This window comes from Stenella coeruleoalba (genome assembly GCF_951394435.1).
Source record: "Stenella coeruleoalba genome assembly, chromosome: 20".
Lineage (NCBI taxonomy): Eukaryota > Metazoa > Chordata > Mammalia > Artiodactyla > Delphinidae > Stenella > Stenella coeruleoalba.
The window spans coordinates 43,394,857-43,419,220 of record NC_137166.1 but is presented as its reverse complement, the minus strand read 5'-3'; the positions used below and the strand labels follow the sequence as shown (position 1 = coordinate 43,419,220).

Genomic DNA, 24,364 nt, shown 5'->3' with positions numbered 1-24,364 from the left:
CTATCAATGTTCTCCACTCCTTGCAGGTAATCCTGTCCTCAAATCCTTGCCTAAGCCTCTGCTTCCGAGAAACCCAAACGAAAGACGGAAGACCTCCACAATGCCCCCTTGTACCTCTGTCCCACAGCCTCTGCTCTGTCCTCCGTCCCAGTCTCGTCGCTCCAGAAAGCCCTCTGACGCACGGTAGCCCCCACTGCTTGGAGCCTCTCATGGACAACAAACCAGGCACACTTCAGGGCATATGCCAGTGTCTCTACCCCAAAACTTAAGGCTTAAAACAACCACCACTTTTGTTTTTTGCTAAATTTATTTTGTTTATCTTTGGCTGCATAGGGTCTTCGTTGCTGAGCGCAGTCCTTCTCTAGTTGTGGCGAGTGGGGGCTACTCTTCATTGTGGTGCACGGGCTTCTTTGCGGTGGCTTCTCTTTGTTGCGGAGCACAGGCTCTAGGCATGCAAGCTTTCGTAGTTGTGGCACCCGGGCTTCAGTAGTTGTGGCTCGTGGGCTCTAGAGCGCAGGCTCAGTAGTTGTGGCGCATGGGCTTAGTTGCTCCGCGGCCTGTGGGATCTTCCTGGACCAGGGCTCAAATCCGTGTCCCCTGCATTGGCAGGCGGATTCTTAACCACTGCACCACCAGGGAAGTCCAGCACCACTTATTTTGTTCATGATTCTGCGATCTGGGCTGGGCTGAGCTGGGCAGTTCTGCTATCTTGCTTTGGTCTCACACGTGGCTGCCGTCAGCTGGAGGCCCGATTGGCCTAGACAACAGCACTTACGTGTCTGATAGCTCAGCTGAGATGGCTGGAACTTCTGAGAGTGAGCCGAGCATCCCTCTCCCTGTGGTCCCTCCAGGAGGGTAGGAGGATCTCCTCACGCAGGAGCTCCAAGAGGGAATATTCCAAGAGAAAAAGCCCCTGCTTGCATCATGCCTGCTGATACCCCATTGGTCAAAGTCAGCCATGTGGCCAAGCCCAGAATCAGTGGGGAGGAAGGTACTGCACTAGAACAAGAATATTGGGAGGTGGAGTTACTGGTGGTGCCAGCACAAGTCTCCCACGTCAGCTGCCTCGGACCAGCATGAGTGTGCTCTTCTGTGTGTACTCACATAGGGGCAGCTGACCCACGGAAAATTCATAATAGTATGTTGTATTTCATTAATTCTAGGAAGAACTTAATTGGAATTCATTTTACATCAGGTGGCATAGTTTAATGTCTGCGTAGTTTTCCTTGTGGTACATAAAATAATGGTATTTCTTATTATTTTTTTTTTTTTGCGGTACGCGGGCCTCTCACTGTTGTGGCCTCTCCTGTTGCAGAGCACAGGCTCCGGACGCGCAGGCTCACCGGCCATGGCTCACGAGCCCAGCCGCTCTGTGGCATGTGGGATCTTCCTGGACCGGGGCATGAACCCATGTTCCCTGCATCGGCAGGTGGACTCTCAACCACTGTGCCACCAGGGAAGCCCGGTATTTCTTATTTTTGATGGCATCTTAGATTCTGTTGACATATAAGATGTGTTTCCTGACATGTATCAGCGCGCGCACACACACACACACACACACACACACACACACACACCACTAACGTGATAACAAGTCTCTAGGAAATTTTGCTTTACTAAAAGAAGAATTAAATCGTATTCAGTGGGAAAAGAAGAGTGGTTTAGGGGCACAAGAGCATCAAATGAGCAATAGTAAAGTTATTTTTCCTGCTGGAATTTCAATAAAAACAGTGTTTTTGAACTAATTACTCTAAGTATTGCCATTAAAATGCAAATATTATTAGGGAATCATGCACTGAGCGTATTGAGCAAAATGGCCTTTCATTTCCTATCCCACCTGCTTGGAGCTCCTTACCTATTGTTAGCCTGTTAACCACCCTTGGCTGTGAAAATACAAAGGCAGTTTTTCCCCTGCTTGTGGTGCTAGTTATAGATTTCTACTAGAATGGTCTGAGTATACCTGATGGTAAAGCCGGTATCAGAATGATGTTGCAAACTGGGTTCTTAAGAAAGCTGTGGCATTGTATCCAACTTGCATCGTGTAGGCATTTTCCTCCCAATACCTACCACATCTATATTTAATATACATGACCTATAATTCATGTATATATTATGTAGAGCTCATCACTGTGAGCTCATCGGTCCGTTGGAAGAGTTAAAAATACGTGCTCCCTCCCTTAGCCATCTGTCAGAAAATTGTGCTCTCCTGATATTAGAACATGGCACACTACTGCTATCTACTGGGAAGTTGTGGTAAAAATGCAAATCTACAATGTCTAGGAGATGAATGGTATCACTTAAAATTTTGCAAAAAAAAAAAAAAAAAAAAAAAAAATTTTGCAGTGAGCAACCCAAACACCATATGGGACGGCCATGAATTATTAGGCAGGAGGGTAGCAAAATGGCCTAGAGTACGGGCACTGGAGCCAGGTTTCCTGGGTTGGATTCCTAGCTTCATCCCTTCCTAGATGGTGACCTTGGGAATGTGACATAACTTCTCTTTGCCTCCATTTCCTAATCTATAAATGAGAATAGTCATAGTACCTACTTCATGGGGTAGAAATAACGATTAAGCGTGCCAGTGCGTGAAAGCCTTGGAGCAGTTCCTGGCACAGGGTGCCGTATGTTTGCTGCCATGTCATTTTAGAATTTGTTCAACAAGTACTTGCGAAATGCCAGGCACAATTCTAATGTCCCAACAAATATCACTCCTTTTAATCCTCATAACAACCCTCTTGAGACAGGTAACAGTATATGTAGAGGGACAACTCTGACATGTCACAAAATGAGATGCACTTGCAGACGTCACATAACCCTCTCTGGGACACATGGCTGGATTTCCACACTCCAAGGGGATTCTTATCACCTCCCCCAGAAGGGCTTAAGACTCAAGGATGGGAAGAGCAGTTCAAGATTCCCTGTCCCTCATCGAGTTCACAGGTTGGGGGTGGATGTTGTATGTGACGGTGTATGAGGGTGAGTGGGAGGCAGGGGAAACTTGCTAGAGCCCAGCCTCCTTGGAGTCCACCCTGGAACCCAGCTGATACAGGCTTAGAAGTGGCTGCCCATTCAGTACCACGGAAAGCTCCTGGGTGGGAGCCTAACCTAGATCTCTGGACCCCGCCCCTTCCCAAGGCCCCGCCCAGATTTAAAGATCTCTCCAACAGTTTAAAGAGGTGAAGGAGGTCTGGGCGGGCTTGCACACCAATGTCCAGAGCTGATTACACCCTGATTCCCCCACAGAGACGGAGGATGGCCTGGTGGGGAAGAGGACTTTATTGGGATATTAGTGGGGGACACGTGGGACGGTGAGTTCAAGGGAACAACAGACAGTGGGACCAACTGGTGGCCACCTTAAGGAACAATACATAAATGTACAAAATAAATTAAAGTGAGGAGGTCCCAAGCGGGGAGGCAGCTGGGAATACCTGGGGATTTCTTAGGGATTAAATTTGGAATTGGACAGGGGAAATAAGAATTTCCAGCCCCCTCACAAAGGGTGTGAAATGAACTTTTTCAAGACCCTTCTCCCAGGCTGGGAGCTGGGGTTCTGGGGCTCCAGGAAGAGGGAAGGTCTGGGCTCAGCCAAAGGGGTGAAGGGGGCTGGTTCAGGGTCGTTCCTCCAGGAAGCGGTAGGTGGGGTTCTCATAGCCGTGACGCTGCAGTTCACGCAGCTGCTGCTCCTCCAGGGTCAGCATGGGGTCCACCTGCAATAGGGGCAGGGGAGGCAGAGTGGGCCACAGGGGCCTGACCGCAGACCTCACAGCCACTCTACTCCCAGGCTCTGGAAGTCCTCCCCATTCCAGGTCTCTTTGCCTCTCACCTCCACCACTCCATGGCTGATAGCCCCGTAGGGTTTCTTCCTGCGCAAGAGCAGCATGGAGAGGATGATCAGGGAGCCACCACCCGCTCCCATGATCAGCAGACCAGACACAGCCTCTCGGGACATGCCTGTTCCAGCTGGTGCCTGCAAGGAGAGGAGATGGGGCCGGGGTCATCTTGGAGGCTCACCAGGGCCCTGTGTGGCTTTGGGAGTCACAGCCTAGCCACTGACGTCTGACCTCTTCCCCTAAGTACCCACAATATTCCTCCTCTTACCAGCTCATCTCTCTGAATCTCCGATGAGTGGAAAGGAAAACCCCTTGGAACAGACACATTCACCTGGGGGAGCAGGAGGTGTCAGGGACCCAGAAGTCTGGGCCCCTGCCTCCCCCTCCCCTGGGCCCCGAGAGGGCATCCCCCAGCCCTCTTCTTCCCTAGGACCCTGAAGTCCATGTCCTCAGTCCCTTCTTTCCTCTGAGGCCAAGGAACCCAAACCCCTAGCACCCTCCTTCAGACCTAGCAGTCCAGGCCCCCTGGCCCATCCTCCCTCCGATGCCCGTGGGTCCGACCAACTTACCTTTCGTTCATACTGCTCCAGGGGGGACATCTTCTCTTTCTCAGAGGATGCAGCATCTTGTTCTGTGGACCCTACCCCCCAAATCCTATCTCATTCCTGAGAGTCCAGAATGGTGCTACCCCCGCCTGAAGAGGGGGTCAGAAGGGGCACCGGACTCCACCCCAGGAGGCCTGGGGTTCCCCGTGTACGGGCCCTCTTCCATTCTGGGCTCAAGGACTCAGAGGGATTTGGTGGCTGGGGGCTACTCTGCGAGATACTCACCTTTTGGAAGGGCCATGGGGGTGTCTGCTGGCAGTCAGAGGAGGCAAGACAGGTGGAACAGTGAAGAGAGGAGAGCATCACCAAAGATAGTGTGGGCAAGCCCCCTCCCAGGGGCCGAGGATCCTACAGAGGCCTCTACAACCTCAGACATTCCTTCCCACCCTCTTCCACTCACTGTGGTGGCTAAGACACCCCCAGATTTTAGGGGATTAGAATTGAGGTTGGGGACCTGTACCCCAAAGTCTGGGATTATGTAGATTTGGGTTAACTCACCATCCTTGGAATCCAGGGGCTGCAGCCCACCCTTGTCCTCATTGCTGCCCCCCGGGGCAGGGACTTCCAATTCACTGGGGCCCAGGTGTTCAGAGTGGAGGAGCTCCTCTGAGGGGAACATGCAGAAAGGTGGTGAGGTTGTGATCACAGGGATCCACAAAACAAAAATGGGTGAATGGATGGCATCCTAACGATAGAGCGATCGGAGGGGGGGAGCCATACGTGTGACCTGGGGAAGTGGAGCTGAGTGTTGGAGGATGGAGGTTGAAGTTCAAGAGAACAGCCTCCTTAAAGAGCAGGAGAATTAGGGTTTGGCATGGGACATCCAGGAGGAAGTTGCAGTAGATCTGGGGGTTACACTTTCTGGTATTCATGCTCTTGTGAAGGCCCTGCAGCTTGAATCTGGACTGGGTTTGTGACTTGCTTTAACCTACAGAAGGTGGGCCCAAGTCTTAAGAAGGCCTGGCAGTTTCCACTTGCACGGTATGGGGAGCCTGAACCACCATGTAGGAAGTCCAGCTCCCTTGTTGGACAGACCACGTGGAGGGGCTCCATGGAGAAGAGAGGCCCTGAGCCTACACAGAGAGGGAGAGAGGCTCATTTGTGCCAGAGTCCCAGCCCTTAGCTGACCTGCTAGCCAAATGTAGTGACATGCTTGACTACTGACAAGACCGGCAGAAGAAGCACCCAGCAGAGCCCAGAGCAGACGGCAGAATCATGAGCAATGAAAATGGTTGATTTAATACAGCTGTGATACCTAGTCCATGCTGTCCTATGACCAGAAGTTGAAGATTTCCTATCCTCAGTGTGCATTTGATTTACTCAAAGAAGTTGTTAAATGCAAATTTTCCATCCATGTCTCAAAAGATTCTAATTCAATAGGTGTGGAGTGAGGTCCCTAAACTTGCATTTTTAACAAACTTTTCAAGTGATGCTAATGAAGGTCCTTGAAGAACTGTGGACCATTTAAATTTAAAGAAAGACTGGAATAAACCTTGGTTTTCCAAACTCAAAAAAAAAAAAAAAAAAAGAAAGAAAGAAAGAAAGAAAAGAAAAGAAAGTGGTTGATTTAAGCCACTAAGTTTTGCAGTTTGTTACACAGGAATAGATAGCTGAAATGGCAGGGGAGTCAAAGGCTGGGGGTCAGGACTGGGCACTCACGGATCTGGGGCCGCAGCTCCTGAGCCAGGCGGGGGTTCTGGTCAAGCAGCCCCAGGCTCTGATTCATCCTTTCCTCGATTACTTGAAGGTGAGTCTGCACCTGTGGGGGAGTGAGTACGAGGGATGAACTGAGCAGTGCAGGCTAGAGATGGGGAAACGGAGGCAGGGTGAAGGAGGAAGGTCAAGAGGGTCCAAGCAAAATTAGCACATAAAATGTACAGGAAGTAGGGTACAAGGGCAGGGACTTGGCCATGGGAGGAAGGAAACTGGAGAAGGAGAAGTGGAATACAATGAAAAGGAAAAGATGTACAGAAGACAGGCTGTGAGCGTCTTGGGAAAGAAAGTAAGGAAGAAGGAAAAGGAGTAGCTGCTAGGAAAGGTGGGGCACAGGAGACAAGGTAAGTATAGGGTACAAGGAATATGGTATAGAAGATGGTAAGTGGGTAGGAGGGGCAGAGAGTAGGGTCTGAGGAATAGGAAGTGAGGCTTGAGGAGGTTCTGAAGAAGGAAGAATTGGAGGGTCATATAGAAATGATGTGGTTCAAGGGCAAGACTTGGAGTTCAAGAGCACAGAATGGAGTATTCTGGGACAGGAAGAGGACATCCAAGAAACAGGAATTAGGATCTGAGGGCACAGAGCAAGGGTTCCAGGGAGAACAAGTTGGGTTAGGGAAAAAGGAGAGTTGAGGGGCAGGAACAGGGTTCAAGGCACAGGAGGGGGATTCTAGGAAAGGAAGAATCCAAGGGACAAGAAGTGGGGTCGAGGGACAGAGAGTGGGAATTCAAGAAAGGGGTCAAAGGCACAGGGGTCGGGGAGGCAGCATTCCAGGGTCAAGAAGTAAGGATCTGAGGGACTGGAGTGGGTCCCAAGCACAGAAGGGGGAGGTTCCAGGGATAGGAAGGTCCAAGGGATAGAAAGAGGGTATGAGGGGCAAGAGAAGAGTTAGAGGGATGGGGTCCCAGAGGTCGGGGTCTGAGGGCTAGCTGAGAATTTGGGAGCTGGAAGAACCTGAGCACCTGGAGGCGCGTCTGCTGGGCCTTCTCGGGGTCCACGGCAGCCACGTGCTGGTAGTGCCTCAGCGTGTGCCTTTGCTCCTTCCGTTCTGCTCGCAGGTAGCGCCGCAGGGCCAGCAGGACGCGCTCTGGCTGTGGAAGCGATGAAGGCTGCCCAGGCCTGCCCCAGCCCTTTCCACCCCCTGCCCTCTGCCCCCACGGCTCCCGCACCTGAGGCGGATCCTCCTGCAGTGCCGCCAGGAAACCTTCCAAGGCAGCCCGGCGCTGGTCGTTGATAAGGGCAGTGACTCGGGTGGCATGGGTCTCCACCAGGCGCTGTCGCTCACCAGACACCTGCTCCTCCAGGGTCTGCAGAATGGACTGGAAGTGCTGGCGAGGGGGTGGGCACAGGGCCAGGAGAGGTGTAGTGGGGTGAAACCCGGGTCAAAGGCAGTCTGGAAGGGTAGGGCTATGGGGTCAAGTGGCGGGGGAGAGGGAGGCGTGCAGTGGATCTAGGCCTGGGCAGAGTCAACCTGGGGTGGGACTAGATGACAGGAGACTGACTGGTGGAGCTGGGGCTTCAGGGCCAGGTGGAGTGGGGGCAGGGCTAGGCCTGCTGGGAGCCCCGCTGAAGGTGTTCACTACATGGGTGGGAACAATCTAGGCACAGAGCTGGCCTGTGTCGAGATGAAAGGAGCCAAGTATTGTAGGAAAGGTAGGGCTCAGGCCTGGGCAGGACCCACTGGAGACAGGCTGTAACTAAATAAGACTGAGCTGGGTAGGAGCAAGAGTCAAGTAATGGGGCGCAGACAAGTGGGGTCTACACAGGGTAGGGCGGTACTAAAGTGAGGCTGAGAGAGGTGGGGCAGAGAGTCATGAGGCTGGGACTACTGAGGAGGGACTGAGTAAAAGGGAGATTACAGGGGCAGGATCAGAGTCAGGGAGCAGGGCCAAGCATCAAAGAGAGGCTGAGAAGGACCGGGCTGTGTCTGCAGGGGCCCAGCTTGCGAGAGGCCTCCAGAGCCAGCCCTCAGAGGCTAGGATCAAGTTAAGACAGGGCAAAACATGGCCAGTGGGAAGAGGAGGGAAGCAAAGTCGGGTTAGATGTAGGCCAAGAGGGGCCCGAGCCGAGTGTAAGGGTGGGGCCCGGAGAGGCCCGCGCAAGTAGGAAGGGGTGAAACTGGATGAGGCCAGACAAAGCCAGTGTGCCCCAGGGAGTGGACAGGCCTGAGCAGGACACCCTGGAGGCCGTCCTACCTCATTCAGGGCCTGTCTGTCGGCTTTAGGCAGGTTCTTGGACTGGTTGTCCGCCATGGCCCATTCACGCATCACCTGGGGACAAGGCGAGCTTCAGGATCCTAGAATCCACCCTGCTCTACCCACTGCATCTCCCCCGCCCCCATCCTTCCTCAGAGTCTCCAGATCCCTTAAGTCCCTCTGCCTCTTGGATTCCCGAGAGGATTCAGAAAGAATTTAAAGTGGAAGAGTACCATGCATCAGAGTTTCCATAGAATCTGGTGGCATCTCAGTGGGATTCTAGGTGGGTCAGAGATCCCTGGTCATCTTAGGGGGGGTGTTGAGGACTGGGGGTTAATGGGGACTTGGGGACTCTTTAAAGATAGTCTCAATGTGTCCCTGAGGAATTTCCTGGTATTTAGGGAGCTCTGCGTTATGGGGGGTCCTGGGGCCCCCGGCACCATCACCTCATTAATCTGACGCATCCTGCGCTCTTCCAGATCCATCTTGGCCCGCAGGAACCCCTCGTGCTCGCTGATTTCTCCAGGCATGCCAAAGTACACGTCCACACCATCCGTGGGCCTCGGGGTGGGAGTCACTGCAAGGCCAGGAACCAGGGAGTCAGCCAGAAGCCCAGCTCCAGGTCTCCTTCCCTTCCCAGAGAACTGCATTTCCTAGAGCGCACTGGAGACCCTCATGTGTTCACTTCAGCCATAGCTGCTGCCTGGCCTCATGCGAAATGTGGTTCTGAACTGGGCCTGTTCTTGTAAAGCTTAGGAATCCATTACACTATCCTCTAAGCTTTCCCCCCAGTAATCCTTCAGACCCGCCAAATGACTCCTCCACTTCTGGGCACCCCCAAACCACCCTCCCCCTTTGCATTCCTCACAGGCTGCCCCTTCCACCTCTACTTTATTCAAAGCCATTCCCATCCCTCCCATTTCCCCCAACAGGGCTTCTCCCCCACAGGTCCCTCCCAAAGAGGCCCCTATACCAAGGCTCCCTTAAATCATCCTCCCCCAAGGGTGGAGGGGACTGGGGGTGCAGAGCCTGCCTCACCTTTGCTGACCCCTGCAGGGTGATGGGAGCTTGAGGGTGGGACTCTTTCCTCCTCTTCTTCCTCCTCAGCCCGTGGGGGCTCCACAAAGTAATCATCTACTGGCTGTAGGAAGGATTCCTCCTCTTCCTCATCCTCACCCCCCTCAACTCTGCCCCCGGGGGGCCACGACCGAGTGGAAGGATCCCTGAGGGAGCAGAAGACCCAAGGCAATGAGAACCTGGGCCCAGGCCCCCAGGCTTCCATCTCCTGCCTCAGGAGCCTTGGGTTGGGCATGGAGGCTTCCCTCCCACTCACCCAACTGCTGTCCCAGACGGGTTGGGGGTCACTGGAGGGGGGCAGCACACATACTCCACACCTCGGAACCGATCCGCGCCACAGGGCAAAAGCATGCCCGAGCCATGCAGGATGAGGCCCTGGGAGCTGCAGGCCTGTGGGAAGAGTGGGCCCAGATGCCAGGACTGTGGGGTAACAGAGGGTAGGGGGTAGCCTGGATGCCTGGGTCTTGGGGGCTGATGGGGCTGGGAGCCTGGATTCCTGGTTCTGTCCCATTGGGAAGAGAAGGCTGAGGCCCAGACTCTTGGGTTCTGGAGGAGGAGGGTGTTAGAGGACTGGATCCCTGGGTTCTGGGGGGCGGTGAGAATGAGTGGGCTGAGTCCTGACCTCCTGTGCCTCCTGACGCCTCCGGGTTGAACTCTCGCACTGGTCCATGCGCTCCTGGTGCAGGAACCGGCAGCCTTCAGGCACCAGCAGGGCCTCGCTCACAAATTCACCCTCTGGCAAATGGGGGTCATCGATGTGAGACACTGCCGCAGCCACTAGCCCTACCCTCCTCAGAATCCAGATCTCTTATCCTCATAGGCTTTTCTGTCCCACTCTGGACCCAGGCATCCATCTCCCTAATGTGAGCCTGAAACCAGGGCCAGAATCTCACCCCTCGGAGACGCCCCCCCCCCCCCCCCCCCGCTCCTTCCGTTCCCCTCCCCCAGCCTGTGACTCACCCAGGCAGCGGAAAGGCACAACCTGGTGGTGGGGGTGGGCACAGCGGCCACCTCGGGCATCCCCGCACCATTGCTCCATGGGGATGGCCTGTGTCGCCTGTTCCACACGTGCAATCTGCAGCTCCGGGTACATCTGGGGGCACCGGGTGGGGGTGATCAACCCACGGCCCCGCCTGCGCTTCTGCACTGGCCATGTCCCTTTTCAAGTCTCTAGTATTCATAAGGACCTCTCCTCCCTAGGCCCCGCTTCTCTGTAGAACAGGTCTTAGATATCTAAGCCCCTCAAGCCTGTTGGCCACGCCCCCTAGTACCTCTCCCTTAAGCCACGCGATCCTTAGGCTCCGCCCCTTTGCCTGTCCAGTTTCTTAACGAAGGTCCCTCCATTGCCCAAAAACTCAATCCCTCTAAGTCCACCTCTCTTGTAGTCGCCTCTGCCCCTTCCCCCTATCAGGTTTATCTCCCCATAGATTCCTCCCTTCGTTAAGCCTCGGCTCTCTCTCTGGCCTCTCAGTAAGTATCCTTTCTTTGTGTTAGACCTGCTTTCATAGCCACGCCTCCTAGCTTTCCACTCTCCCATTGGGTTCCACCCCGTTCCCAGTCACGCCGGTCCAAAGGTCTTTTTGTCTTAGCCCTGCGTCTCCTTTGGTCACGTCCACCTACACCTGCTCTTTAAGGAGTCCACCACATTATTGCTAAACTCTGTCTCTTCACTGGACACTTTCCTCAGCGGGCCGTCTTTGCACGGTTCTTCCCCTTTCCTGACCTAGTTTCTCAGAAACAGGTCCTGTCCTATCCTAACTTCGCCTCTTTGTTGGCCACGTCCCCTAGTTTCCCATGCCTTCTTGGATCCCTCATCTCCCTGGACCTTGTCTTTGCACGACTAGCTTCTCACGCGCTACCCGGCCCCAAGCTGGATCCCCTTTCTTGCTGGCCACGCCCCTCCCAGTAGGTCCCGCCTACCTGTCTGCAGTACTCCAGCACGCGTTGCGGGTCCCGGAGACAGCGTCGTGAGAGCTGTGGGTCTGGTTCCCAGCGGCCGGTACGCAGGTCCCGGTGAAGCGTTGGGCGCCCGCATAGTCCAGCCACCTGAGCAGACCCTGGGGCCTGGGGGTGGGGACGGAGGGGTCAGCGAGGGCACGGGGGACGCGGGCATGTGACTCCCCTGGTCCTTTGCTCCCTAGGACGCAGATATTCACACCCCCAGCACCAGCCCCCTCCACCAAGCACCGCGCACCGCCTCCATAGACGTTCGGTTCCCCGGGAAACAGCTCCCACAGGGCGGGGGCGCCCCAGCTCTGCCGTTGCTATGGCGACCCGGGTCCCCCGGGATTCTCGCGGCCTTGTTGCCGCGGAGACAGGCTCCGCCCTCACCCCAGCTCAGCCGCACTAGAGCTGAAAGGGTTAAACGTGAATGGCGGGGGAGGAGGTCAGAACCCAGGCGTTCTGGCCCCTCCTCCCTCCATCCCTAGCTCATGCTCGCATTCTCGGGTGCAAAGACCACAAGGCCTGGTTTCAGGGCCCTGCAGGCCTGGACACCAAGTCCTTGAGGGATGGAGAGCTACATCCTGGGTTGGGGGGCGGTGGCTGGAGGCCTAGACTTCTGGGTCCTAGGAGCCTTGCGGGAGGCCTCATATGGGTCCAGAGGATGCAGGGGGCCCAGATTCCTGGCTGTAGGTGCCTTGCTGCCTGGTGGGTCCTGTTCAGGTGGGAAGGGTCTGGGGCTGAGTCACCTAGGTTGAGAGGGTCTGGGGGGGCTGGACTTCTGGGACCAGGGGCTCTGGAAAAGCCAGTTCCTACGCTGCGGGCTGGAGGGGACTGGGACGACAGATGATGAAGGAGATGGGGCCTGGACTTACGGTTTTCTGAATGCCTAGTGCAGTTAGCGGCGCCGGGGGGCCCGGCCACCGAGCTGGAAAGACTGCGCTTTCTGCTCTGGACCTGTCCGCATCGGGGTCCAGAGGCCCGGTCCCGCCCCTTCCCCCATCCCCTTGGACCCGGCCGGGCCTCACCTCGGCAGCGCTGGGACTCCCACCGGCCAGGCTCCCGACGGCGAGCTGCGCGCGCAGAAGCAGCAGCAATAGTGGCAGCAACAGCGGCAGCGGGCCCAGACCGCGAGCGGCGGGGATGGCTGGTCCCATGTCCCGGCCCTCGCGCCCTCACGTCCCCAGCACTTCCGCCCGGCCCGGCCCGGCCCCAGCGGTGACAGGAGCTCCCAGCGCCACGGCCGCCGCCGCCTCCTCTTCCCGCCGCCCCCGGGCTGCGCCGGCGCCGCCAGCCCCGCCCCGCGCTGGCCCCGCCTTCCTGGCCAGGACAATAGCGTGGCAGCTCTGCGCACAGCGGAGAAGCTTGGAAACCCCGGGTGGGAACCTGCGCCAGGCCCCCGCCGCCTTGAGATTCTAGGCGTCCCACCCCATGCAAGCGCCTAGCCAGGAGTCTGGGTCACGGGTTTCCTGGTTGGGGATTTTGAGTTCTCCCTCAAGACTCTCACCACCAGTGTTCCCCTCCCTCGGATCCAGATAGTCACAAATCATCTCGCTTCTCCTCTAGGGATGCAAGCATTGGAGAGCGGCCCCCACCCCCAAATCGTCTCTTGAGGCCCCAGGAATACAGGCCTCCAAAGTTTCCCCAATCAAGAACATAGCACTTGGGCTTCCCCGGTGGCGCAGTGGTTGAGAGTCCGCCTGCCGATGCAGGGGACACGGGTTCGTGCCCCGGTCCGGGAAGATCCCACATGCTGCAAAGCGGCTGGGCCCGTGAGCCGTGGCTGCTAAGCCTGCGTGTCCGGAGCCTGTGCTCCGCAACGGGAGAGGCCACAACAGTGAGAGGCCCGCGTACCGCAAAAAAAAAAAGAACATAGCACTTGAGACCCAGTCCCCTTCTCCCTCAGATCCAGGAGTCTGGGTCCCAGGTACCTTCTCTCTCAGGACTAGAGACCAAGCCCTCAGCCCTTTCTCCCTAAGACGCACGAGTCCAGGCCTTCTGCTCTGCTTCCCAGGAACCCCAGTCATCTAGACCTTTAACTCCTAGATCAAGGATTCATGAACCAAAGCCCCCAGACCCTTTCTTTAAGGATGAGCTGAGTCAGGTAGCCAGCACCTCAAGATAAGAGTTGACCCCCATCCTTGCTGTAAGGATCAGGGCATTTCTATTTTCCCACCCCTAGCCTCTCCTTCGCCCCCTCCCCTTCAGGGCTCACTTCTTTGTCTCCTCAAAATGCAGTGTAGAATTGTCTTCCCCAGGCTGACTGGGGCAGTCCTGTCATGTGTGTGCATCTGTGCATGTATGTTTGTGTAGATGTATCTTAAAAGAGCCTAGAGTGCTCAATGGGTAGCAAAGGGCTGGGGGGTGGCTCACGGTTTTTTCTACAGCCACTTCATAGTCTAGGGTAAGAAGAAGGGCCTTGGGGCAGCTTCGATGGACCCCTTCTTTGATAGACAGTAATAATGCCAGGAGAATCTCTAAGACATTCACTTCGCAACTTTTTTTATTAAACATAAATATGCTTATTCTCAGATTCCAACACCACCCCCTCACCGCCCCCCCCCCCAACCCCACAACAGCTCTCACCCTATCCTTACTCCTTGGGTCCAGTTCTTCCAGGGCCTTTAAGGAAGGTAGAAAAAATCAAGATAGTGACCATCTTGGATTCCCAGGGGGTGAATGGCCATTCTGGCTGCAATTCCATGGGTGAAGCAAAGTGCCCCTTGGGGAGAGCCAGGACAGGTCCTCCATCTTAATCTGCCTTATGTTGCCTTTCTTCTCAATGCAGGTGGTCATCTTGAAATATCTTCTTTCAGTGTTGGGAAACAACTTCCTTCTCTGCCCCTAACTCCCATCACCCCCTGCCCCCCCATCCCTCTGCAGAGGGTCCATGTGCCATCTTGCATCTCTTTTACACAGGGGAAGAGGTAGGCACAGTGGCCTTCTTGCTCCCACTTGGGGCATCCCCTTTGGCTGAGCTGACTGTATATCAATGACCCAGACAATTGTAACGATCTTTCCCTCCCCTCAATGTTCAATGTTGGAAGAGTAAGGTCGCCAACTTGTTCTGGTTCCTCAGAAATCAGGACAATCCATTATGGCAAGTTGAAGATCCCAGGACTCTTCAGTTGGAGAGATGTCACACATGAGTCTGGAGACGTGGGTGGCTGGGGGCGGGGAAGGCAGCATATGGGAAGGGGGGAGTGCTGGGGGCCAGATCTGGGGGTCCAAAGGATGTGGGTTTGATGTAGCTGGTAAAAGCTCGAGGATGGGGTGTGGTGAGATAACCTGCCTTGGCTCTATATAACCTGCAGGGGGGGACAATGCCCACATGTGTTTTGAAATCATAGAAGGTAGGGGTCCCTGGAGGTCCAAGGGGGGAGGAGGGTGGTAGGAAGAGACCTCCTCCAGGGGCTTCTCCAAGGCTCAGGCTCACACTGACTCCTCGGACCTTGTAGTAACCATTGGTTGGGTCCTGAGGGGACAAAATGGGACTTGGTAAGGTATGTAAGGGTACAGCGGGGTGAGGGTCACTGATGGAGAGACACACTGAGATAGAGCCAGACCTAGGGGGAGACGAAAAGATAGAAACAGGAGCAGTCAGAGACCCAGAGACATATGGACTGGTAGAAGAACAAAGTGACACAGAAAAACAGTGACAAGAGATGAAGGGACAGAGGAGATGGGCAGAGAAAGACAGAGACAGAAGGATATAGGCCTGCTGAGCGGTGGCGGTGTGGAAGGAGATGCAGAGGGAACAAGAGAGAGAAATGGAGATCAAGACATTCATTCATTCATTTGCCCAACAGCCTTGAGGCTTTGATTCTGAGTCATGCCCTGTGCTGCATGCCTAGACATCTCTCACTAGGATAGACCTAGCCCTGTCCTCATGGAGATCCAGGCCAAAGGAGAAACGAGGAATCACTAGATAGAGCCAGGAAGGTCAGGGTTGTGATGGAGGAAGTTCAGGGAGTGACTGGGACAGCTATGGGGGGATCTTCAGACTGAGATGGGGAAGCCTAGCTCACAGTGGTCATGGCTATGACGGGTGAAACACAGACAGAATGATCAGGGCTACGAGGAGGGAAGCAAGAGCTTTCTGGAACCAGAAACGTTTGAGTTGAGACCAGAGGAATGATGGAGAGAATTAGGTAGGTATGTGAAGAAAGGTAGGAGTGTTTCGGGCCAAGAGAATAGCATGTACTAGGTACAGAGAAGAGAGAGGAGGGCTCTGGATTGGGGACTGGGGTCAGTGGGGCCTAAAAGAGATGGGACCCTAAAGGATATACAAGTTTGGGGAAATGTGAGGCCAGTGTGGAACCTGGTAGGTAGAAGGGGCCTGGGTGAAGCAACCAGGGAGAGGCATCTAGGAGGCCTGAAACATGACTGTGTTGGGGAAAGCACAAGCAGACTGAACCTTGATCTGGGGCTCAAGATGGAGGCCAAGGCTGGGGCTGATATGTGGGCATAGTCAGCAGATAAACAAACTGAGACTGGAGTTGGGTGAGGCAGCCCAGGAGGCAGCAAGAAGTGGGTGGAGGGGGTTAGGTGCCAGCTCTGGGGGCAACAGAATGAAAAAGGAGGGAACAGAATTGGAGGGAGGGACTGCTCTGGTGGTGCAGTGGTTAAGAATCCACCTGCCAATGCAGCGGACATGGGTTCGAGCCCTGGTCTGGGAAGATCCCACATACCACGGAGCAACTAAGCCCGTGTGCCACAACTACTGATCCTGTGCTCTAGAGCCACAACTACTGAGCCCGCATGCCACAACTACTGAAGCCAGCACGCCTAGAGCCCATGCTCTGCAACAAGAGAAGTCACTGCAATGAGAAGCCCACGCGCCGCGAGGAAGAGTAGCCCCTACTCGCCACAACTAGAGGAAGCTCGCGCGCAACAACGAAGACCCAACACAGCCAAACATAAAAAAATAAAAAATAAACAGAAAGAAGTGGAGAGAGAGTTGGAGATACAGTGAAGGGAGCCCCTCTTTTCCCAACACTCACCTTGGTCTCCAGAGCTCCCTCCTCATCCAGAGCCAGGTCGCTGTGGTCTGTGTGCACGATGGGGCCCTGGGGTAGGGTGCTTAGTGAAAGGGAGTGTAGAGGATCCTCTGGCCCCAGTGCCAGACCCCAGAGACCCTCAGCTGAACATCTGAGGCCAGGCAGGAGGGACCAAGGGCACCTGAGAGCTGGGGTCTGGGCTCAGGACAACAAGGAGCCTTAGGGACGTATTGAGTCTAGGGAATAATTGGGTCAGGGGTGTATTTGGATTTGGGGGATATTTGGATCTGGGGATCCCTGTTGGGACTACGGCTCTTTTTGAGTTCGGGGCGCCCAGTTGCGACTGGGATCACAACTGGGACTGGGTTACTATTTGGGTCTTGAGGTACTGTCAGGTCTGGGGACCCTGGCATCCTACCTGGTCCTTGCTGCTGCCTGTCTCCTCCTCGGGACCCCTCGAACTGGAGCCGTTGCTGCTCCCTGGGATTCGCACCAGATTCTTTTGCTTGGAGAAAGAGGCTGAGGCCAGGGACATTGGGGGTGGGGGCAGAGGTAAACGATGGGGCTGGATCACGGTCTGTGGAGACCAGTGCGCAGGAAGAGAGAGGACTGGGGCAAATCAGGTCGGGAGACTGGGAGAGAACTCTGGCCTAGGAGAGTAAGGGGTGTGTGACCCTGAAGAGACGGAGTTAGAGCTTGAGCAGGGAATCAGGTCCTGGATGTAAGCCAAGGCCAGTGAGGGTCTAGAGAGGCAGGACTGGGACCAGGTCCCAAGGCCAGGCCAGTCAGTGGGCAGGGCCTGTATATGGGCCTGCGGTGGGGCTCAGGTACTGACCCTTGCCGTGGCACCAGCAGCAGAGGGCCACCCCAGTGCCGGCCATAAGGAGAGTCATGGCCACAGCGGCCACTCCAGCCACAATCCGCACAGCGGGCAGCAAGTCTGTGGGAAGAAGAGGGGGTTCCTGAGGATGCTGAGCAGGAACTGGGGAACAGGGCTTGGGGCTTTTGTAGGTAATCTCTGGGTTCAAAGGTCACCAAGTTTGGGGATTCCAAGTTTTGCAGTTCCCTAGCTTGGGGTCCCTTGGGTTTAAGGACTCATGAACTTGAGGTTTCACAAGTTTAAACTCCCTGGCTTTAGAGAGTCTTAGACTTTGAGGGTATTTTTACTTTGCCTATATTTGGAGGTTGCCTTCTTTGGAGCCCCTAAGTGTGAGGGGTCTCTTAGTTTAGGATTCCGTATTTGAGGGAAATTATTGTTTGGGGATCTCAGGATTCAATGGACTCATAGTTTTGAGGCTCCCAAGGTTTGGGGGTCTCTGCACTTGAGGGTCCTCTGTTTGGGGGTTGTGGCATTTTGGGGGCTTGAAATATTCAGATTTGGGGTCTTCGGGCCCAGGGTCTCACCTCTACGTCCCAGGCTGACCTGGGTGCCTCCTTCGCCCAACCGGTTCCGGGCAGTGCAGTTGAAGCCCCGGCTAAAGTCGGACTCCTGGGTCCCCGAAATGTGCAGCACAGAGATCAGGCCTGGACCCTGTCCCCCGCGGCCCTCTGGGGCTGGGAATGTCTCCACCAGGAACCGACCCCTCGACCCCGCCGTCAGGAAGCCCTCATCCCAAGACCAGACCTGGGGGCACAGAAGAGGAGGGTCACTGAGGAGACGAAGGAGGGCGGGAAGAGGAGGTCAAGGCGTCGGGAAAGTCACAGATCATCCCAGCAGTTTTGGGGGTCCGGCTAGGAGGTCTGGGATCACCGCTGGAAGGGTCACGAGAGTGGGAACTTTCCTTACCACGGCTTCTGGGGCGGGGGAGGCGAAGACTAGACACTGGAGGCGGGCGGGGCCCCTCAGGAAGGCGGGCGCAGAGTGCAGGGCGGTCACCACTGGGGGAGCTGGTTTGGAGATTGTGGACCAATCAGCGGAGAGGCCCCGCCCACCCAAGTCCCGTTCTCAAGCAGGCGAGGCCAGGCCTGGGCACTCCCCACTAACCCCGACCAACTAGGCCAAGCCTCTTAACAAACTTCGAACCCCTCTGAGGCTTGCCTTCCCTAGGTCCCGCTTCAATCCAAGGGCCCCAGCCGTCAGTTAAGCTCCCCTTCTCGAGGCCACGCCCACTCCCATTAGCCCTCGCCCCCTCTGCCCACTTCTTATCCCAGGACATGCCAGGTCCACTAGGAAGCACCGCTTTCTCACCGTTCACAGTCAACCTAGCTTCCGCAGCGCCACCCCGCAGGCCCGAGAGCCCCGGCCCGGCTCTGCACACGTAGTCGCCTGCATCCTCCGGCCCCACCGCGAGAAGACGCAGCGTGGGCCCGGAGGCCAGCACCTGGGATAGGGAAGGGGCGTCAGGGACACGACCATGGGAGAAAGCCCCATCTACTGCTAGCCATGGCCACAAGCCCCAGGTCTGGCCTCACCTGCGCGTCCCCGCGGCGGGTCCAGGTTACCCGTGGAAGAGGATTCCCGCGCCAGACACAGCTGAAGGAGGCGTCTTCCCCTACGTCCACGGATAAGGGTTTCGGCTTTGCCTGCAGAATCGGCCCGACTGGAGGAGACAGAGGAGGGGTCACATGACCAGGGAGGGATGCAACTTCTGACTTGGGATTAGCCACTCCGAAACGACACTCCCAAGGGCCATTGGGTTTAAGCCCCCGGTTCACAAATCAGCTCGTAAGTCCGGCTCACAAGCCCCAGCCCCGCTCGCGCCCCGCCCCTACTCCACTTTGGTACTGATCCAGCACAGCCAAATCCCGCCTAAATCCTACTTCGGGCCCCACCACCTCCCGCAGTCCGTCAGAGCCGCGCCTCACCGTAGCCCCAGTCCCATTTCTCTCACCCCACTTTGGCCACACCCATGGCCCCGCCCCTGCTCACATCGCACATCCAGCGCTGTGCTGCGGTTGGCGCTACCCACTGCGTTGCTGACCTCGCAGGACACCGGCGCAGTCAGGAATGAAGCGTCCGCCACTACCTCCAACATTGGCCCGCGGGCCCCAAGCACAGGGGAGCCCCCCTTTGCCCACCTGCGAAGGTGGTGGGCTGTGTTGTCCTTGCTTCCGAAGCACACCTACTCACGTCCTAGCCCCAGCCCTCCCCAAGACTGTTCTCCCGGCTGGGGAGAAATGATCTGTGTCCTCACCTATAGCCAGTGACAGGAGGCTGGGCTGTGGCCTGGCATAGGAAAGTGACCTTCTCTCCCTCCTGCACTGTCTGTGGTTCTGCAGACAGAGTCACCACTGGGGGGTCTGTAGAGGTGAGTCAATGGTCAGTGGTGGGCAAGGACATGCAACACCTCCATTGATGACCTAGTGGTCCAATTCTCAGGTCCTCCACCCCAGGAGTCTGAGTCCCCAGTCCCCTCTTCCCTTTCAGCTAGGAGTCTAGGCTTCCAGTACCCAATTCCCCCAGGGACCCGAGGTCCACAGCCCTCTCCTTTCTCATACCCTGAAGTCCAGGCCCCAGCTGCCTCTTTCCCCAAGGACCTCAGGCTCAAGGCCCAGTGTCCAACTGCACTCACACTGCAGGCTCAGTGTGATAGCTGTGTCCTTCCCCGCAGGCAGGGCCTGGCTCCGAGCCCGGCAAACCAAGATGGCTCCATCATCGTGGCTGGAAGGGGTCAAAGATAAGATGCTCTCCACTGACCCAGCGGTTCCTTCCTTCAACAGGGTCTGTAGGTTATGAATAATAACGATGATTTCATCTACCCTTAGGTAGTACTTACTTTATGTCAGGCGCTCTTTTAGGCATTTATAAATATTACTTTATTTAATCCTCACAGCTATCCTAGAGGTGCATACTACTATTAACTCCATTGTACAGATAAGTAAACTGAGGGATGGAAAGGTGAAGATCAACCAACGAGTGGCTGAGCCAGGATCTGAACCTAGGTAGTCTAGCCCTAGAGCCCTTATACTTAAGTACGTACCAAGGATCCCAAGCCTTGAATCCCTGCCCTCCCATGCCTCCTCTGGAAGAGCCTGTGGTCTGAGTGGACCCCCAAATTTCCCTGAATGAGCAAGGGCTGGCACAGAGACTTGGACCTGACCTGGCGGAAGGTGGCCCCATCTAGCCGGACCCCATCTCGGAACCACAGCAGCTCAGGGGTGGGGCGGGCATCCCCACGGCTCCGACAGGTCACATTCGCAGGAACCCCAGCAACCAGAGACACAAAGGGGCCACCCAACACCTGGGGGGGTTCCGGAGGCACTGTAGGGTGGATCTGAGGTCAGAGCTGGATCCTGGGCCCAGAGACCCTGATCTTCCCAGCTCCGACCGACCACTCCTCCGTTCTCCCCGGACTCTCATATTCCCAGCTAGCACTGGCGGTCCGCCTGGGCTCCCCAGGGACAAGTGGGCTGGGTCCTCACCCAGCACGTGCAGTTGGGCTCGTCGAGAGCGGAGGCCTGCTTGTGTAGCTTGACATTCGTAGGATGCTTGATCCTCTATCTCTACGGGCCTAATGTGGAGGTCGTGCTGGCCACTGGCTGCATTCCCTGATATCCAGTACCGGGACCACCCTGGAGTCAGGGAAAAGGCAGTCACACCATGGTTCTGAGTTCTTGGCCCCAGGCCTCCATCCCCAGACATCCCACACCAGAAAGACACTACCAAAAGTGGGTGCTGGGCCAGAGAGACACTAATCCTCTCCCAATCCAGAGTCGCTGCAAACTTGCGGGGGGTGGGGGTGGGGTGTGTGTGTGTGTGTGTGACAAATTCAGGAAAAAGAAAAAGCAAGAAAACAATTGTCATAAAAGTCAGATGAGATACTACCTCCTGGGTGGGGAGGGAGTGGGCTATGACAGGGGAAGGGAACAAGGAGGGCTTCTGGGGAGCTGGCAATGGACCTGGGTAGTCGTTACATGGCTGTCTATTTTAGAATTATTTGGCAAATCTTCCATTTATGTTTTATGAGCCTTTCTGCACTTATGCAATATTTTACAATAAAAATTAAAATTCCCAAACCCTATGGGTCACCTCCAAAGAAGGAGCTGAAAATTCTGAACTCCCAAATGTTTCCTTGAGCCCATTCATTTCCCAAACTTGAAAACGTCAAAATAGAAACTTCAGTCATAGCCCAAGCCCAACACCCTCACCCTGGAGTCAGCTCCTCCCTGAATAGATAGAACAGCCTCACCTGGCAGGTCTCTTTCGCCCCCTAGAGCCAGCCCATCCTTAGTCCACTGAACCAGCCCCCAGTATGCGCCCAGGGCACAGGGCAGACGGGCCTCGTCCCCCAGCAGTACTACCAGGTCTTCTGGCTGTTGCAGGAAGTGGGGTGACAGGCCTAGGAGAATGGGGCGGAGGAGCAGAGCTTAGCACATTCAAGAGTTCCCTCACTCAGGAGGGAGTTCAGTCCCCAATCCCCTCTGCCCTCAGATCCAGAAGCCCAGGGTCCCTCAGATCTAGGAGTCTGAACCCTCAGCTGCACTTACCACAGTAAAGCGACAACTGGCAAACAACCCTCTCTTGTATTTATCTGCCCCTGCCCCTCGCGGTACCTGCACGCCCTCTGAGGCAGAAGAGAAGGACAAGGAGTGCGGGGACCAGCATCCTGAGTGTGTGTCCCCCAAGATCCAGCAGACTTGCTGTTGCACTGGCTTCCCTGCCAGCTCCTTCCTCGGCAGCACACCTCCCACCACTCTAGCCTGGAGTCCCCTTCGCTCCCAACTCTTCTCTCCAGGCTAGCAGCACCCCCTGTCTCTGGCCCGGAGTTCTCCTAGCCTGCTCCGCCGCAGGCTCCGCGGCTCTGAAACGCAGGCCAGTTCCGCGCGCTCGGTCTCGGAGAGACCCTGGAGGGCCTGATCCCCCTCGCCCCGCCCCGGCCCGCCTTCTGGGAGACCCGCCCTCTTCCCGCTGAGAAACTCCCGCGGCCCAGAAGCGGATGAATGGGGGCATGCAGGGCCGGGTTCCCCCAGCGGGAGGACACCCCAGCGCCCTTTCAGTCTGGGAGCTGGAACACCTGCGTTGAAGGAGGGGGTACCGGCTGGGTTGGACACCTGCACCCTGCCGGGGTTGGGGGATGGCTGGGGGTGAGGAGGAGGGAGGGGAGGGAGTGGAAGAAACTTGCTCAGCCCGGGTCCTGGAGGGACCGCGCTGAGTGGAAACGGAGCTATAAATGGGAACCCCTGGGGACTCGCTAGTTTCCGCGCCCCGGAGAAGCGGGGCCCGGGGCTCCTCTGGCCTGGTGGGTCAGGAAGAGGGCACCGTGTTTGCCTGGGGGGCAGCTGGGACCCTCCGAGAAGGGGAGGTTCAGCTCTCCCCACCTCAAAACCCCTTCTCAAAATATCCCTCTGCCTGCCTTGCTACCGCTGCAAACCATAGCACGTCCTAAGATCCAGGAATCCAGGCCCCCAGCCCCTCCTTTCCCAGAACCCTGCGGTCCGGGACCACCCCCTCGCCCCACTCGGCCGTGGTTGCCGGGCGACGGCTGGGAGGCGGCGGTGTCCGGGCTGACTCAGGCGGGGAGGCTGGGAACCACGCAGCTTGTCCTGACGGCTATATGCCGCCCAGCTGGGGCGTTCCCACGCTGCCGGCCCGCGGTGCGCTGCGCAGCTGGCCGAGCAGGTGGGAGGGACCCTGAGCCGACAGAGCGGGGACTGGGGGTCTGACATTCTTGAGCCTGTAGGGACTGGGGCTCCACACTCCGTTGTTCCTGAGCTCAGATTCTTGTGTCCCTGAATAGCAGGGGCATGGATCCCCAGGATTCTAAGACTAGGGGTTCAGACCTCTGAGGACTGAGAAGCTAATGTCCTGAACGCCAAGTTTCTGAGGAGTTGGGGACTCAACTAGGTCCCCTGCCTGCAGCAGAGTGTAGTTGGGAAAGGATGACCTGGGGTCAGAAAATCTGGCCTTAAATCTTAGAGTCAGTGGATTTAACCACCAATCTCTCTCCCACCCCCACTCAGGACCAGAAGGATTTGAAAATCAACAGACAGTGAACATCTGCCCTAAGTCCTGTGTGTGCATGGGGGGTGGGGGGGTGGGAAGGATTGGAGGCCTGAGCTCCCAGGTCCTTGGGAAGAAGGGGCCTCGACTCCTGAGTCTGAGAGGGTAGATCCTGGGGGCCCAGACTTCTAGAACTCTTGGCTTTTGTTTTGGGGATCCAGCCCCTGGATTTTGAAACAGGATGAGCTTGGGTCCAGGACTCCTGAGTCTTGGGGTGGAAGTCAGGTAGTAAGGCTGTTTTTCCAGACACCTGACATCACTTCCCCTTCCTGGCTCTCTGGGGCCACAAGCATGGAAAGATGGAGAGCCTGAGGTCCCAGGAATATCCAGAGAAGGAAAACATCCAAGGTGGAGGGTGGAAGGTTTGTGCTAATTAAAGGTCCCAGCAATGGACAGCTCTATGCCCTGGCCCCGAGGGACACCATCTGGTGACGGCCGCTGCATCCAGCCCATTCCCCAGGAGGCGTGGGGGCGTCGGGAGAGGGAATGTGGGAGGAGGGCAAGGAGTCAGGAATGGGAGGCAAGAAGAGAGATTAGAGGGAGCATCAAGGATGGAGATGTGGGGACTTAGGCCAGATGCCTCATCTTGTTTCTGGATGAGGACCAGATGGGGGTCATAGTGGGGGAGAGAGAGAGAAAACGAGCAGTTCCAGTTCCTGCAGGAGATAAGCGGGCGGAAGCAGCTTATCCCATGTGGGTGTGTATGCACACACTGGAGTGGGGAGGGCAGGCCAAGCAGCATATGGTTATAAAATCCAAAGATGTGAACCATCAGGAGGACTCAGAGATGAAGAAACAAATGAAAGAAAGACACACAGTCAAAGGCTGACTGAGAACAAATATTTATTGAGCTCCTGGTGTGCGTGAGAGACAGAGTATGGGGTGGGGGAGAGATAGAGATGAGAACAGAGACAGAAAGCGAAAAACAGAGAAACATACAGGCACAGACAGTGACAGAGTTAAAGGCTGGCTGACGTGTAACCACCTAATGGAGAGAGAGAGGGGGAGAAAGACACTGAGTCAGAGAGGGAGAGTCTCAAAGCGATGGAGAAAGATAGGAAA

General features: G+C 56.1%; 2 protein-coding genes across 6 annotated transcripts; both read right to left on the bottom strand.

Moving 5' to 3' along the window:
* Window positions 1-3,236: 3,236 nt before the first annotated feature.
* On the bottom strand, window positions 3,237-12,613 carry APLP1 (amyloid beta precursor like protein 1). 5 transcript variants are annotated; one of them, XM_079907277.1, is made up of 17 exons: window positions 12,391-12,613; window positions 11,342-11,485; window positions 10,382-10,514; window positions 10,044-10,156; window positions 9,678-9,811; window positions 9,383-9,567; window positions 8,791-8,921; window positions 8,345-8,419; window positions 7,319-7,477; window positions 7,112-7,240; window positions 6,095-6,194; window positions 4,934-5,041; window positions 4,661-4,687; window positions 4,400-4,470; window positions 4,099-4,161; window positions 3,824-3,967; window positions 3,237-3,707 (listed from the first exon to the last, which is right to left on the bottom strand). In XM_079907277.1, the coding sequence occupies exons 1-17, from the start codon at window positions 12,517-12,519 to the stop codon at window positions 3,609-3,611; spliced, it is 1,944 nt and encodes a 647-aa protein (XP_079763403.1). In that variant the 5' UTR covers window positions 12,520-12,613; the 3' UTR covers window positions 3,237-3,608. The 5 variants fall into 5 exon arrangements, with proteins under 5 accessions (XP_079763403.1, XP_079763404.1, XP_079763406.1 ...); XM_079907278.1 differs by having other exon boundaries at window positions 4,661-4,684; XM_079907280.1 differs by lacking the exon at window positions 4,099-4,161.
* A 1,333-nt stretch (window positions 12,614-13,946) lies between these two features.
* KIRREL2 (kirre like nephrin family adhesion molecule 2) lies at window positions 13,947-21,907 on the bottom strand (the record flags this gene model as incomplete). Its single annotated transcript, XM_079907004.1, has 15 exons — window positions 13,947-14,837; window positions 16,366-16,431; window positions 16,781-16,881; window positions 17,198-17,302; window positions 17,767-17,986; window positions 18,149-18,249; window positions 18,551-18,683; window positions 18,775-18,902; window positions 19,232-19,380; window positions 19,497-19,602; window positions 19,875-20,025; window positions 20,403-20,563; window positions 20,725-20,874; window positions 21,492-21,641; window positions 21,856-21,907. 15 exons carry the CDS (start codon window positions 21,905-21,907, stop codon window positions 14,502-14,504), a joined length of 2,109 nt encoding a protein of 702 aa, XP_079763130.1. The 3' UTR covers window positions 13,947-14,501.
* Window positions 21,908-24,364: the final 2,457 nt, after the last annotated feature.

Bases quoted from the DNA above. Each gene is read 5' to 3' on its own strand.
- APLP1 (XM_079907277.1), bottom strand. From the start codon at position 12,519: ATGGGACCAGCCATCCCCGCCGCTCGCGGTCTGGGCCCGCTGCCGCTG. The intron at 8,420-8,790 runs GTGATGGTGCCG...CCTTGTCCCCAG, and splicing joins GGATGCGTCAGATTAATGAG to GTGATGCGTGAATGGGCCAT. The intron at 3,968-4,098 runs GTAAGAGGAGGA...CTCTCCTTGCAG, and splicing joins AGATTCAGAGAGATGAGCTG to GCACCAGCTGGAACAGGCAT.